The sequence below is a fragment of the Xyrauchen texanus genome, chromosome 18, assembly GCF_025860055.1.
Source record: "Xyrauchen texanus isolate HMW12.3.18 chromosome 18, RBS_HiC_50CHRs, whole genome shotgun sequence".
Taxonomy (NCBI): domain Eukaryota; kingdom Metazoa; phylum Chordata; class Actinopteri; order Cypriniformes; family Catostomidae; genus Xyrauchen; species Xyrauchen texanus.
In genome coordinates this window covers 20,788,865-20,805,813 of record NC_068293.1, presented here as the reverse complement: position 1 = coordinate 20,805,813, position 16,949 = coordinate 20,788,865, and the positions used below count along the sequence as shown (strand labels likewise).

Here is a 16,949-nt window from a genome sequence, read left to right as displayed (position 1 = left end):
CGTCGATACCAATACTGATACGATACTTCTGTTAAATGTATTTATTTGCGATTACTTTGGATAAAATTGGTAATTTTAAATCATATTTTGAGTCATTATTATTATTATTATTATTATTTATTTTTTGCATTAACAGAAAATTATTAGACTTCTGTTTTGTTTACCCTTACAGAAATTAACCATTTCACTACAGTAATACAGTATAGTTTAACCATGGTATTTAGTTAAACCATAGTTACCACACAATTAACCATGTGACTACTACAATATTACTGTATAGTAAATCAATGGGTTCAATGGTATAGTAACTTCATGTTAAATATGTATTTAAATTAATAGGTGTCATTATTGTTCCTTTTATTATGCTACTATGAAAATGGTTAATACTTGATTATTATTCTAAATAATAAACTAATTCATAATACGCAATAAACTGTTAAGCATTAATATGAGCTGTACTGTTCACGTTAACACTTTATATTGTATTACATATATAGCCTACATAAAAATGTATGTTTTTTATTTATTTGTGTAATATTATGTGATTTTCTGTGTATAGTGAAATTGTTTTCCTACTTAGAAATATACATTATTTGATATGACGAGAAAAATGCACCACGGACAGCAGTAAAGGGCAAAAAAAGAAAAAAAAAGAGCATCAAAAACTATCAGGGGTGCAATAACATGTAGTATTTTCACAATGTTTAATTGCATAAGTTACATTTAAATGTGTATACATACATTTACGTTTAGCAGGGAAATAAATATGCAGTGCAAATTATAGTTTTTCCAGCGCTTGTGTGTCAGACGCTGGAAATGTCCCGCCCCTTAGGCTACTGAAACGAAAAATGTGATTAGTTGGCAATCATCCAATCGCGTCTGAAATGAACGTTCTGATTGGTGGATCAGCTTAGTCTGGCTGTCTGTCTTGCCAGTGCATCTCCGTGCACGTTTAGAGAGAACCTCTGTACATTTGTTATATATATATTTTTTTAAATAATAATAATAAAACACAATTCACTCAACGGTGCTGAGGCATCGTGTTATTAGATTGATAAAGTTCAAAAGCTCTGGCGTTGTTCTGGCGGCCACACGTATCATCAGTTATTTCATGTGGGCCTAAGCATTATCGATATTTTCGCTAAAAGTTTTTAATACTTTTAGGGTCGATCCGCCCATCCCTAGAGACGAATCGTGAAAGTGACTTCCGGAGAGTGTTGCGTGGCTTTGATTGAGTTCAATGGTTCAGAGAATATTTAGCAGAGATGGGCCACTTCTATTAAAATTAATGGGAGAAATTGGAACACTAAACCAAGGCGCTCTGAGCAACCAACGTTCAACGGATGTAGAAAGGAGATCCAGCCTTACAGTTAAAAAGCCAATCATCTTTTAGATACAGACATCACCTGTCAATCATCACTAGAACGCGCATGCGCATTAGCTATACAAGCCGGGGAAATTGCATTTTTTAGCATAATGTTAGGTAAAGAATCACTATTAATGATACCAGAATTATCAGATTGTATTTTTTATTTGAAATATGTCCTTTGATCGTAATATTGACTAACCGTTTTTGTGATTTTGGTCTTTATCTATTTAAGTGGCTATGAGCTGCACTGGCACGACTGGAAATAGCATCCCGAGAGCGTTCCAAATATGGCCGACAGTGGACTGACTTGCTAGAGATAACTTTGAGTGGTTGCGAATGCGGATAGACGCTTTTCTGACTGCCGCAGACAAGGCACGACAAGACGAGCCAAATGAACGCCCTCGTTTCACTTTCCAGAGATGACATCGCCGAAATAATGCAGTATTTCGAAACCCCATTATCAAGAAGCATGGATACCGTTCACAGAATATTACATTAGTTAAAAGCTGTTACCGCGAGCTCTTGTTTTCGACTGAATTGGAGTGGATCGTTAGCTTACCTGGCTAGCACATCGGTTTTTAGTCCGCTCCTGGGTGCTGATTGCCCGTGGCCGTACAGCAGAAATGGGAATCATTTTCACAAAGTTATGGAGGCTTTTTAACCACCAAGGTACGTCGAATATTACATGTCAAAATATCAAACGGTCGTCATGTTATTTTAAAATATTAACGCGTCTCAACCACTGTATGGCTGTTGAATTATTAGCTAGCAAGCGTCTGCTAACCTGCCTGTATCTCTTTAAAACACCGATGCTGATGTTTATATACAAATTAATTAACTGGAAATGCGCTTAATATACATTCTTCAGGGCAGAGGCGTCCTGTCACGCAATGTGCTTGCATTAAATAGTCGATAAAACGTCAATAATCCTGGCTGAGATCCGCACTGGGTGACAGATGTTGGAATGCTGTTCAGTACAGTCTCTGTTTATGGAGGCTTTATCCCTGAAATCATTATTTCCACTAATAGATAATTATTGTGCAGCATTTAAATCCAAGTGACACGCTTATGCGATACATCCCTCCTCACAAGTAGTCCTTCAATGTGGGTAGTACTATATGTTCAGTTGTCTTGTTTTGATGTAATGTGCCTTAAGTTACCAGTGAGTACACACAAGTGAATGTGAAAGGCATTGAACAGAATTGAGAATATATTGACACGATTTAGCAGTAAATACAAATCAAAATGTGGAAAAGCCATTACACCATTTTTTTTCTTTTCTAACACATTGTTTGTCTCCTTTTGCTCTGTGATAGCGCAGCGAGGGCATTATACAAGCATTGTGGTCAGCTGTGGACTTTGTGTTAGCATTGATTGGTCGTCCATGTGATAGCTAGCGGTCTCTCATTTATTATACATGCTGTGGGTTTATAATAATAATAGTGGTGCTAATGGTTGTTGCATGACTGCCCGTATCCATTAAGCTCAATCTTGTTTGAACACTTGCAAATCTGTGTGTGAGGGATTGCAAATGGAATTTTTTTCTAGATTTCTATCAGTAAGCCTGTTTTCAGTGCATAGTTTCAGGTGTCTTGAGCCTGTGCAAATTGCAACATAACCCAGTGGAACATTTCTCTTCAGTTCTCACCTTACTCATTAGCTGAACAGATAATTGTGATATGGGTTAGCCTTGTAACATGAGTTATAGGGATAGTTCACCCAAAAATGAAAATTCTTTATTATTTACTCACCCTCGATATTATATCCCAGGTGTGTATGACTTTTTTTCTTCACCAGAACACATTGTTAAACATCATGTTAAATTAACTACTAAATGAAAAATAACATCAGCTGTGTGAGCTTTTGAAGTAATGTCCTATGATTATTAACAGTTAACATAATACTGTAGGTGCGCGACAGAGCCAGACTGCTCCTGTCTGTACCTTTAACTCAGTGCTTCTCAACTAGTTTTGCTTCAGGACAGATTTTACATTGGAAATCAAGTGTCGACCTGCCATAGATTAAACATAACCTTGTATTTAATGTATCCTGGGTTGCATTTCCTTTTGTGTTGCATAGTTTTGTTCATGGTTTTCCAGTACAAGGACATGCATCAAGTGACATTATATTTGTCGTTGATGTCAAAATCTGCAGGAAGCTGTCTCTCCCCCTTTTAAAATTTAAGAGCATATTTACTTATATGAGCCCATTATTATCTCATTTGTTACCTAATATTAAATATTTATACACGTATTCCACAGAAGGAAAGGCTCGTCATTACCTTGGTTAGGTCAGTGTGCTAGTCTTAAATAATAATAATAATAATAAATTCATGTATTTATGAAAAATAAATACTAGCTGAAACACATCTTGAAACTTTAACTACAACTGCCACTGTTGATATAAAATGAGGTCTAATAGATTCTAACTTTAGATTATTTCATATGAAACTATAACATTTTGTCAAAATAGTTACTTTTACTCATGTAAAATCCTGAAACAAATTTGTAAAGGTGATGTGTGTGATTTGTATTTATTTTTGGCTCATAGCACAGTGTTGCTCTTTTCCTCAGTGTTGCTTGGCTTGTCAGGGCTGCTACTGTTTGAAAGGTTCGAATTGACAATCTCCGTAACACTTCAAACTAGAAAAGTCTTGCTAGAATTGAAATTGGTCACAGTTTTGATATCGAGGGAAGCCCAGTTGTTGAACGCGCAAAATACTCGATCACTTGTGCGGCCGCCGAAATGTCTTCAATGGGAGAAGTTACCATGGCATTGTTATTTCCCAGTCCGAATAGACCAGTTGAGAAACACTGCTTTAACTCACACACACACACTCATGTCAAACCCCCTCGCTTCTCTCTGACATCTGCTGCATGTGTGTGTGTGTGGCGCAAGTTGACAGACAGTCGAGAAGGAAAGGAGATGCACACGCGCATGTGAGAATCTCCGTCCGGTTGCATTTTTTTCTCAATACCGTAGATAAGCAAATGTACATGGTATGATAACCGTCAATTTTCAAACTGTGGTATACCACTGCAACCCTATTTAGAAGACATTCGTTTAACCACTGGAGTCGCACTGATGACGTTTATGCTGACTATCTGTGATTTTTGGAGCTTCAAAAATCACATTCACTTGCATTTTAAGGATCTACTGAGCTATGATATTTCTCTTTCAAATGTGTTACACACCTGTCATGCACACCTGGGATATCATGTAAATAATGAATAAATAATGATATAATTTTAATTTCTGGGTGAATTATCCCTTTAACACGGTTTCTTGCAAATATATGATGCACCAATAGTACTTTTTTTTTTTTTTTTTTTAAGAGGAGGTCCCAAAAGTGATTAAAAAGACTCTAGGAGTTTCTTATGATAGTTCTTGGTTTTACCCTCCAAGTACACATAAAAATGAGTTTTACAGGTTTGCTCTTTTTTTTTTGTTTAACAATGTTGCTCTTGCCCGTTTGGTGGACACTTGGAAGACACAACTGCTTCAATTATATTTCAAACCAGTTTATTTGAGAAGTAATATGACCAAATCACTTTGTTAGTTACATGTTAATTATTGTACAGGTAAAGAGGATCTTGCATTCTAGGAATGAGAATATGAAAGTAAAAAATTGTTGGAAATGTTTATCAAGTTTCAAATTGTAAGAGAAATTAACAAGCAAGTTTCACTTTTTGTTTAATATTTTCCCTTTGTAGTCAACGTTTCTTACATTGCTAGATGTAGGTGTTCTTGTGTCCCTTTGAAAGCTCTTAATGTGTATCTAAAGCGCAGATGATTGAGAGTGCGGACTTTGCTGTAGGAATCAGATCCGGAACCAAGTGGCTCAAACTACCTTTTTAAATCTGAATGTCAACAGAGCATTAAATTTGAATGTGATACACCTTGTGTTTTTCCCAGTTAGCCCCATGATATAGTGTTTTTAAATACAGTGTCAACCTGGCCTATTTCTCTTGCAAAACAGGGTATAGAGCAGTTTTGTATGTTCTTGTGGATTCAACAAAGCTCTTATAAACGGAATCTATCAAGAACATGGCTTACATAAAATCTACTCAATGATTTTATGAGAGTCTAAACAATTCTTGTGTCCTCATGAACAAGCACGGTGTTCAGTGGTTTGTTTAGTGTGCATACTTGAGCCTAATTTTTTAACGCTATCTAAATAGGTGTGTCTGAATGTTTCCTTGAATACATGATGCAGGTAAAGATGCAGTAGACACTGGCAGGCAGTGGCTGAGTGCAGTTAAGAAGTCCTTTGTGTATACACAAGTTCTGTTGGGTTGTATGCCTATTCAGGGTGTTTTCTCAGATGTGTAGAGGTTTTGCTTTTATTTATTTATTTTTCTCACCTCAAAAGGCTATTCATTGTCCATGAACTGTATAGGTCCAGTTAGGCTTCTTATAGAGTAATTTATTACCTAAAAAAAAAAAAAAAGTGAATGCTTAACATTTCTAAACATTACATTGTCATAGCATTTAGGTTGTAAAATTGTCTATAACTTTACACAGTAATGGTTGGTAAGCGATTTAAATACACAAAAATCTTGTTAAAATGCATATTGTTTGTCTTGTGGCTATACTTTTGAAACAGTGAGTATTAGAGGGTACATTCACACTTTGTTCGAATGATTGGACCGAACCAGAGTTTGTTTTCTCCCCCCTGCCCCCACTTGTCTCTGTTCACATCATGTTTTTTGGATCCTAACCGTGGTCTGATTACGTCATCAACGTGAGTACAATGGCAGCTGATTACCACTGTAACTAGGCAACAACTCAAGAAGATATCAGCTTCGCTGTGTTATTAAAATATTCATCTCCGTGGACTTACCACCTACACTTTAATGCACAAAATGACTATTATGTTTGTCTGCCATGGATGCATTGAATGTGCAATAATGTGAAGAATATTAGTGTTTGTCTGCCACGAGCCCAACGATGCATTGCAAGAGATGCGAAGAATGTGAGCAGCTTTCCGAAGGTGATTTATTTGGACAAAAGCAGGTATGAGAAATTCATTAAACCATAGTAATTGGGATCAGGAGCCTGAAAAGGCGTGAAATATACGTGATACCCCAGACCACCTTTTTAAGTGGACTCTGGTGCAGTTCGCGGGTGTGTATCTGAGTTTGGAAAACAGCCTTCATACCACCCAAAGGAACCAAACTTTGATGTCATTAGTGTGAAAGCACTGTTAATGTTTAAAATTCCCATTCCCATTCACTTCCATTGTAAGTGCCTCTATGTAATCCAGATTTTTGCTTATTTTTAAAGAAGGGGAGGGGCAATTGAAATTACCTTTGTAAGGTAATCATTATTATGCCACAAATGCTGTCGATTGAACTTAATGGTTGATTTTTACCAAATGTGAATCACAGAAAAACAACATATGTTTCCTCACATCCTGTTTAAACTATGGACTACAGAAAAGCTTGATTTCATTTCCTTTTTCATGGTTTTATTTAAAATCTAAACACTTCACAGAGCTGGAAATGAACATGCAGCCAATTCATGATCACATTACTGTTTGACAAATACCTAAATGAAGTGACTAATATTTATATTATATACATCCTATGCTCTGCTGGGCCTATTTTGTGAACAATGGAAAAAAAAATCTCTTTTGCATGTGTCAGTCAGTTAAATTAGCCTCCGATATTTGCATTACCTGTACATTTCCTTTTTGTGTGTTGTCATACTTGATACACTGGAGCAGGTGAAGACCTGTTACAGGTATTTTCTATTTTTCTGGGAACTATTTGGCCACATTGACAGCCTAATAGGTGTTCCCACATCACCTACATGACATTTTTGCAGGCGCGAACACTTGTGCCCGGATGGTGTTTAGTAGTTCCAGCATGAAGTATCTTTGGTTGTAGTGTGTATTTCTGCACTAGTGTTTGAGTAACCTCCTTTCTCTTCCAGATGTTTTACCACATCAGAAACTTTGCCAGGGTGCTGGGCAATGGCATATTTTGTATTGTTGTAAATCGGAATTTAAAAAACGTGCATAGATTTGATGTGGGCCTACTCCTTTGTGCAGAGAATTATACATAATATTATTATTATTATTTTTGTATGTGCATTGAAAAGATAAAGCAGCATGCTAAGCTGATTGTTTTGAATTTAGAATATTTCCTTTTGAATATATGAAAATATGTTCAGGTTAGAAATAGACAGGTTCTAATCACCACGTGAATGGCTGCAGTGGTTGCAGGTATCTAAAATATAGCAAAATATATTACAACATTAATTTGTTTAATGATTTTCCTACTCTGCACTTGATGTGCAATGTTTACCACAACATTTAACTGTATTCCTGTTTTGTTTTTCCCAGAGCACAAAGTCATTATTGTTGGGCTGGACAATGCAGGAAAGACCACCATACTTTATCAGTTGTAAGTATTGTGCTTGCTTGTGATAGGCAGTTAATTCTTGAATATGCTCAAAATACATAAATTTATGATTTTGCTTTACATTAGATTATATAATTTGTAATAGACTAAATGCATTCTTGACATGCAGGCACTCTAAATACTTCCATTCAGAATGCAGAGTTTGGTTTATGTTGTTCTAATCTTCAGCTCTATGAATGAGGTGGTCCACACTTCACCAACTATAGGAAGCAATGTGGAAGAGATTGTGGTCAATAACACACATTTCCTTATGTGGGACATCGGGGGACAAGAATCACTGCGTTCCTCTTGGAACACTTACTACACTAATACAGAGGTAGGATTGCTAAGATCTCTATCTCTCTGACTCTTCTATGTGTGGTGTTTTATCTTTTTCTTAAATGTACCATATAGTGTGGAAAATGAATTTAATCTAACTACAATCTAATGAATTTAATTCAAACTAGGGATGGGAAATTTGGTCATTTTATCTTCTTTAGCGCTTGGCTTGCTGTTTGCTTAGCGTGTCGTATATTCATCATTATACGCTCTGTTAGGGCTGCACGATAAAGGTTAAAATGGTAATCACAATTGTTTTACTCAATAATAGATTATTTATTACTATTATGTCATTTGAGTTTATTTATTTTTACACTTCAGATGTATTGCGCTTTTGTTTTAGAACATGGTATCACTGTATTTCGAAAATTAAAAATAAATAAAACGGTGAACTTTGTGAAAGGGTCTCTGTTGATTTTCTGCTCATTACTTACTCATATAATACTTTATTATTATTATAAAATCGTATTATTATTATTTACAATATTAATATTTCTGTAATATTTTCTTTTTCTTAAGCAACATTGCTATTGCAATTGCCATTGCATTTTGGTGGAAAACACTTCATGAACCTTGTGTGTTCCGAGTATGTGTAATATGCTACAGAGAAAAAAGAGTAGCAATGGTAAGAGCCATACGACAGGTGCTATGTATTTTATAGCAAGTTTGAATTTGAAACAGATTAGCCAGTATTGAAGGATGGGCCAAGGATGGCATTTGTCGATAGGTGGCACTTATCAACATGCAATTTTACTTCGGTATGATAGGTGGCTCAACGCACCTTTTGAGCTGGTCTGCTCTTTGCCCATCAAAGATGAGAAGAACCACTTGACATGTTTGCAAAACAACCAAGACAAACAAACGAGTTCTCTTGCGGGTAGATCGAAAAAAGAAAATTATTTATCTTCCAGATGTAGTAGCGATGACAAGTTTGTTGTTGATTTTTCTCAGCAAGAAAGAAAACATTCGAGAGACTTTCAAAACTATTTCAGTTTCACTAAAAATATTATCATGTACACCATGGGTGTCCACACTTTTTTGCGTGATCTACTTTTAATTAAATAAAATTAAATTTTTTAATAAACCATTTTTTTAATTCATCTTCAGATTAATTTAAAAAAATAAAATAATGTTCAATGTTGATATCATCCAGTTTTAACACTAAACCCAAAACACCTGCAGCACAATAGATTACAATAGACAGGGCATTTACCTTATTCTGATGATTTGCACTGAATGGAATCAGACAGTTTTGCTTAATCCGGGCAGTAGCTGCTGGTAGCTAGTCTCAAACACTGCTAGCTTCGCAATTTCATGCTCTGTTCTCAGAAGCCCTTGGCGCAAACCTAGTTGTCATGGTAACTGAATAAACCAAAATCTCGCCTGGTTAAAATTTTCTTGTCAAGTTCAAGTCAGACAGAAACTAAACGAAGGAAAGACATTATATTTATTAAAAATTTAACAAAAGAACATTTCGATTTTGTGCGATCTACCAGAATTGCCTTTGCGATTGACGTATTGGGCACCCCCGATGTACACAGTCTGAGGGGTGATTAGAAAGAATCGACTGTAAAAACATAATATTAACGGATAAAATGTTATCAACTGGAACAAGAGTGAATATATGCCACAGCCACACACATTGCATGTACTTGTGTTAAGTACATTTGTTTAAGATCATTTCATAATCAAGCATTCTGTTCCATTAATGAGCGCACTGCCCAGTTGTTCACATCCTGCATTTGTAAATAATTCAGATGAGGTACCGTTTCAACACATATGTGTATAGTTGTTATTGAAATTCAAAATCAGTAAAAATGTTGTGCTTGCTCTGGCACTGGTGCTAGTCCCTATTATAAATTAAAGATGTACTGCATAAAGATTAAAAAGTATGGAAAGGCAAAGGGAATGTGTTTCATTAAAGTTTTCTCTGTGCAGTTTGTTATCGTTGTGGTAGACAGCACAGACAGAGAGAGAATCTCAGTGACCAGAGAGGAGCTCTACAGGATGTTAGCCCATGAGGTGAGTATATGTATGTCAGTACATGCCTTTGAGTTTAAATACAAATACTCTAAAGGGATTATGCTTAGAAGTGATGATGATGTCTGGTTTTCTCTTCTGCTTTTTATTGTTATACTGCTCATTTCCCTTTTCCTTTTTTAGGATCTGAAAAAAGCTGGTTTGTTGATTTTTGCCAACAAGCAAGATGTGAAAGGTTGTTTAACTGTTGCTGAGATTTCCCAGAGTCTACAGCTCACCTCCATCAAAGACCATCAGTGGCACATCCAGGCCTGTTGTGCCCTTACTGGGGAGGGGTAAGACCAATTTATCCAACCTACAGACAGCACATGGGCCAAAGTTTACACAGTATAAAGAAATTTACATATACAGGTTGAGTTAATTGCAGACGTAACAAGTTTAGAAATTGTCACCTTCTCTGTGTACACGTCTGCTATTGTAGTCATTTTTGTTGTTTGAACTTGGAACCACTAAATTATAGAAGTGTTGTGGTAGTATTAGTGGTCTTCAAGGAATAGTCAGAGTTCAATACAAGTTGTGCTCAATCTACAGCATTAGTGGCATAATACTGACCATGCTTGGATGCATTTAAGATCATGGTTTATTCTGGGTTTTAGCAGAAAGAGGTGTTCTGAAACATCATGTAATCAAGAACGCTGATTTCCTTATGCCGTTTAACCTGTTCATACGCAATCCCCCCGAACGCCGTGGTGACGTCACTCTGCTTACGTTTTAATATATAATTTACCATCTATAAATGTAATTAATGTTAACAAATTATACATCTTTTCAAAGGTCTAAGGGTTCAACATTGTTATCCGATATCTGTTTCACAATAGCAATGCTCCAGAGACTGCAATTTAGTTATTTGTGTCAGGAGTACAAATGAAAACATGCAATATCAAAACGGGACTTCATACCTTTGTTATGAAAACGCAATCGCCAGATGAATCCAGTTCACCACAGTTGGGTCAACTGTCCATGACAAGCGTTCATTGAAAAACATCCAATAGCACTTTTTGTCCATAAAAGTGATAAATCTGAGAAATATTGATATATTCTCCATTCTTTACATGAGATCTCACCTGAAAGAATTGCCCTTCGTCATCATTCTTCAACAAACTATGCAATCTGAGCAGCATTCATGTTGTAAAACTGTATATTATCTTATATATTAGAGTCTCATAAACAAAACTAGCCTGTCTCCAAAGTCTATTTTTTAAAATGTAGCTTAGTTTTATTCTTAATGGCCGAGCAGTGTAGTCAGATTTTGTGTCGTCTTGAAAGGCGGAGCCTTAATTTTACTCTGTATGATTCCAGCGATTTTACAGAGAAAAAGGCTTGCAGGAACCTCGTTTTTTGTTAGATCATCTTCAAATTTGAAACATAACTTCTTTAGAATTGTGGCTTTGAGAACATGGTATATCTGGGTTGTCTTGGCACTTTTATTATTGTTTTCGTAGATTATAAAAACATGTTCAGCACAAAATATTTCGATTACTATAAACTTCAGCTTCTCTAACTTTAAAAATAACAGCATATATTAATTCTGAAACTTGGGAAATAAAGCCCAAAGTGTCTTTTTCAAAAGATACTACAACTGTGTCATACTCCAAAGGGTCCGTGTAACGTATTCAATGGAAAGGAGTCGTTGAGAACCGGCTTGACGATATAAATAATAGTTTTAATGTTAAACTTAAAAGACAACATAAACACACACATGACGGACATGTCTGTAAACGATCTCTCTCTCCCGCACGATCCCCTGCAGTCGACCTTTATCCCTCGGAGGCTTAATTAGCCTAATACGGAACGGGTGTGTAGGATCACAACCCGGCCCCACCTTCCGCCCTGCTACAGTCCATTAAATACAACTAGGGCTGCACGATTTGTGGAAAATGTCATATTGCGATATGCGATTTCGATATAATAAACAAATGGTAACATGAGTCAACTTGGTTGGTTATCAAGGAAAATGCACAAATGGATAACTGATAATGCTGAAATGTGTATTTCTCAACTCAAACATACAAACTAGCAACAATTATAAATGCAGTTTTCAAATTAAAATATTTTTACTAAATTAAATAATAACATCTTTGCATTTCTGCAAACTTGTTATTTTCTCAATATTACACCTAAATAAAATGGAACAATAAATAAGAACATACACATTTTCATGAAAATAAGATCTCCGTGTTAGAGTGCGCATCACCCGGCAGAACTTTAAATCTCTCCCGGTCTCGACTCCCGCTCAGATTGTGTCTTCCGCAACTGGTTGAAGTGGCTCTGACCACACCGAGAATGACAGTTTTGGAGTTTGTGTTTATGTATCTGGCACGCTCCTGTATTATATGAACTTTAATTAAGAATGAAATAAAGATATATCGCCAAGCTATGTTCTATGTTATTTTTTTTCTGGCCACCAGTTCAGTGTCAGTCTGCTCGGCATCTATCTCCACGCTGAACACCGGAAACTGACATGACATGACCACACGTGCCACTGCCTAAACTGAGACTGACTGGTCATCTTTATTAGCAGTGTAGAAAACGGGCAAACCGCTTTAAAAGAGAATGGGCTGTCACGTCCACACATACACTTATTTATTTAATATAATCTCAGAATTTTGCCGTCATATAATCGCACAGGCTGACATAGCGATTGCGATATGATTTATCGTGCAGCACTAAATACAACCATTTAAGTTCAGGTATGTCATTTTCATGGTTTGTGCTCAAAAAGGGGGTGCGTATCAACAGGTTAAGGGATTAAAAGAAATCAGTTTAATACACCTAGGTTTCTCTCCGAGAACGCAGCTTATTGTGGCTATGTAAACACATAAGCGGTGTTCTAATGAGTGTTTGAAGAGTGCAAACAGACCTGATAACAAACGTCATAGCCCAACAACAAGTGGAAAGAATTCAACATTTCTATGAGTACAGCTGGAAAATCACATACAATATAAACTAAACCCATTTATACACACAGTTGTAAAATATCGACTGTGCCTCATGTCCACGTATATATGCACTTGTACGTTGGGGAAACCCAGTACTGCATCGCAATTCAGCTGCAGGTCGCAATAGAATGTTAAGGAAACAAACACAGCAACAACTCTGGAATATCTGGAAATAAAGCGAATCAACAGAGTAAAATAGTTAAGTCTTTCTCGGATGACATGTGTGTTAATTACAGAAGTAAAGCAGGAAAATTACATTGCTATGGAGAAAGCCGCTTACTGCTCACATGTATATGTGAGTAAAGGGGACGCAGTTTATACAGTGCATGTAAACGGGAACGCCGTTTTCTCGCAATAAGCTGCTTACTGATGTCCATGTAAACGTAGTCCGTAAATACTACAAAAATAAATTTTGTCTTGTCCCTCCTTTTCTTATAAAGAAAAAAGCCAAAAATCTGCGTTACAGAGAAGCACTTACAACAGAAGTGAATGGGGGGCAATCTGTAAACGCTATTTACTCAATGTTTCAAAAGTGTAGCCACAAGGTGTAAACCATTTGCTTGTTAACATGATTTTAGTGTGATAAAATCACTTACTAACCTTTTCTGTGTAAAGTTAGCCAATTTTACAACTTTGTTGCCATGGCAATCTAATGTCAACAAACCCAAAAAACGACTATTTAAACAACTGTACAGCTCAAACAATACATGAGTTTTAACAGAAGAATTAAAGTGCTTTCATAAAATTTTAAGCTTCACATTTCTGTCTTTAAACCCTCAAAAAAATTGGCCACATTCTCTTTCATTATAAGTGCCTCATTGTAACCTTGATTTTAGCATTTTTTTTAAGAAAAGGAGGGACAAGTCAAAATACATTTTTGTGGTAATCAGCATTTATGCTACAAATACTGTCGATTGAGCTTAACTTGTATTGGACACAGAATATTCCTATTAGTAGACACCAGTTGCTGAAAGGCAAATGCAGAGCCATCCTTGTGTTTTCAGTCCAAACTGGTCTTTATTATTAAGGAATATTTTATATTTTTGAAGGCTTTGAGCTGTACCAGTGCACCATCTTGGGGTGTTAGCAAATTGTATCAATAAAGCAACTTACAAAGCTGCAAACAGACCTTTCAAAATTTACATTTCTGCTTTTGCTATGTATGTATTCCGATTCCTAAATGCACTCGTGCACTTTTTGAGCAGGTACTAGTATTTAAAATGTGTTATAAACCATAATGTTGTTCAAAAAGCCTATGGAATGTTCAGCCATTAAACAGACAGAGCTTAAATATTTGCTCACCCTTAGGATGTTGCACACCTGAAGGATTTACTTTTTTCCATGAAACACAAAAGGAGATATTGGGCAGAGTGTTGCAGATTGACATTTTCAATCACCATTCACTTTTGTCATACAATGAATAGTGAGTGGTGACTGAGACCTAACATTCTGTCTTACAGGTTTGGAATAGTGAGTAAATGATGACAGAATTGGAATCAAGATGCATGACTTTATTTTTAGCTCCAGGTCATTACTTTAAAGGCTCTTTCTGACTAACAGACAGAGCACAAATGTGTTTCTTTGTCTTATTCAGAGAGCCAGAAAAAGGACTCATTGTTAACTTCCAGCTCTGAATGTTTTTTTCCTGTCCATAGGCTCTGCCTGGGACTAGAATGGATGATGTCACGGCTACGAGTAAGATGACCTCTGACCTCAGAAAGCAGTGTGCTCTCTCTCTCTCTCTCTCCCACCGTGCGTGGAGGCCGGTTGTCGCTCACTGTGAAGTTTACTCAGTGACGTCACCAGAACTTGTTTCTTTAATTTATTACAGATCATTGAGAACTGTGAACAAACAATCTGCATCTAACTTACTAAAATTTGTCAGGACTTGCAAGACTTACAAGCATAAACTGTGTTTTTCTGCACGGATAGATGTTAAAAAGTTTTTTAGGGTGGTACAGACCTTGGTCTAAGAGGACTTGTCTCTAGCTGAGTGGATCCCTGTCTGGAGTGGCCTTGCTGCTTTGCCCAACTACCTGACATGGTGTTACCCAGTGTGTACAGTCCAGTATTTTCATTAACCTTGTGCCTGCACCTGACTTTCTGTCTCCCCTAGGCTGAGGAGACAAGATGCCATGCAAGGGGAGGCAGCACTCATGTAAAATACAAATAAATAGTGTTTTTATCTGTCATGACAGAGGTTTCACTCTTTTATTCTCTGCATATTTTCTTATTACAGTTTATTATAGCTTGATATGAATGTAAAGAAAAGTTGGCAGCCAAAATTCACAATGTTAAACTGTTTGGTTACATTTCACATGTTTGTTTGCTACCTCTAGGGGGCAACAAATGTTTTGCATGGACAACTTCTAAAATCAGTTTAACCTGTTAGCTAAGATGTGTCATGAAGTGTTTAAGCAACCAGGACTCACTTCAGAGTAGGGTTAGACTAAAATTAATCTGGACATATCATTTATTCTGACATTTATACAATTTATATCCCAGATCATCCACATGTCAATATCACAGAATTTTGACATCAGACCTACTTAATTTTGAAAAGTGATTGCAAGTATGTAGAGTACTTACACACACACACACACACATACACATACATATATATATATATATATATATATATATATGTGTGTGTGTGTACACACACTGGCAGCCAAATGTTTGGAATAATGTAAAGATTTTGCAGTTTCATAAGGAAATTTGTACTTTATTATCTAAGTGTAATTTATCTGAAAAGTATAGTCAGGACATTACTGATGTAAAAACAGAATCACCACTATTTGAAAAAAGTCATTGTTGATCAAATCTAAACGGGCCCCATTTCCAGCAGCCATCACTCCAACACTCCTTGTGTAATCATGCTAAATTGCTGATTTGTTACTAGAAAATCTCTTGCCATTTTTTTCAAACACCAGTTGAAATCTATTTGGTTCATTAAATGAAGCTTAACATTGTCTTTGTGTTTGTTTTGGAGTTGCCACAGTAAGCAATAGACTGGCTTGTCTTGAGAACAATATGGTAAAAAAAGAAACTTTTTTTCTTCAAAGACAAAGGACAACTGGCTTTAACAAGGACAGAAAGAGATGTGGAAGGCCAGATGTACTTTTGTGGGATCAGCTAGACTGTAAGTTGCGTGAGAAATGCCCAACAAGACAGCCACATCTATGGCAAGTGCTACTGGAAGTGGGGTGAAATGTTACCGGAGTACCTGAACAAACTTAGTCAAGGATCAGCAAAGCTGTCATTGCTGCACGTGGAGGATGTTTTTATGAGAAATTTTAAGTAGTTTTAAGAAGTTCCAAAAAAATGTTTTCAAATTTTAAGAGTAATCTTTCATGTTATTAATGTCCTGACTATCAGTTGAATGCCACTTTGGTGAATAAAAGTACAAATTTCTTTGTACAGCAAAATCTGTACATTCTTTCAAACTGGCCGCCTGTGTGTGTATGTATGTGTGTGTGTGTGTGTGTGTGTGTGTGTGTGTGTGTGTGTGTGTGTGTGTGTATATATATATATATGTTTACATTTAATAAGGTAAATTGTGCAAGTTTCTTTGTCAAGATTTGTCCTTTTCCAGTTTAATATGCAGAGACGACTGTATTGCCAAATGTGGATTATAAAAAAAGTCATGCTGTTTTCTCTAATTTCGGTCATTTTCTCAACTCGTATTTGACTAAATATGTAGTGTGAAGTTTAGAGTATTGACTAGGGAAAAAATATATATTAAATTTGATGCTGCTAATGGTTCTCAACTTGTAATTTGCTGCAGTGTCTTTTAATCAGCCAATAATGTGGAGCTTGTCCTCACCATATTAATTTCCTCTGGAAGACTCACCA

General features: G+C 36.2%; 1 protein-coding gene across 1 annotated transcript; it reads left to right on the top strand.

Annotated features, from left to right (window-relative positions):
- Window positions 1-1,663: 1,663 nt before the first annotated feature.
- Window positions 1,664-15,286, top strand: LOC127659069 (ADP-ribosylation factor-like protein 5A). Its single transcript, XM_052148699.1, has 6 exons — window positions 1,664-2,038; window positions 7,719-7,779; window positions 7,966-8,113; window positions 10,054-10,137; window positions 10,279-10,430; window positions 14,750-15,286. Exons 1-6 carry the CDS (start codon window positions 1,993-1,995, stop codon window positions 14,796-14,798), a joined length of 540 nt encoding a protein of 179 aa, XP_052004659.1. The 5' UTR covers window positions 1,664-1,992; the 3' UTR covers window positions 14,799-15,286.
- Window positions 15,287-16,949: the final 1,663 nt, after the last annotated feature.

Coding starts and splice junctions, on each gene's coding strand:
- LOC127659069 (XM_052148699.1), top strand. CDS start 1,993: ATGGGAATCATTTTCACAAAGTTATGGAGGCTTTTTAACCACCAAG. Junction 2,039..7,718: donor GAGGCTTTTTAACCACCAAG/GTACGTCGAATA, acceptor TGTTTTTCCCAG/AGCACAAAGTCATTATTGTT. Junction 7,780..7,965: donor ACCACCATACTTTATCAGTT/GTAAGTATTGTG, acceptor TCTAATCTTCAG/CTCTATGAATGAGGTGGTCC.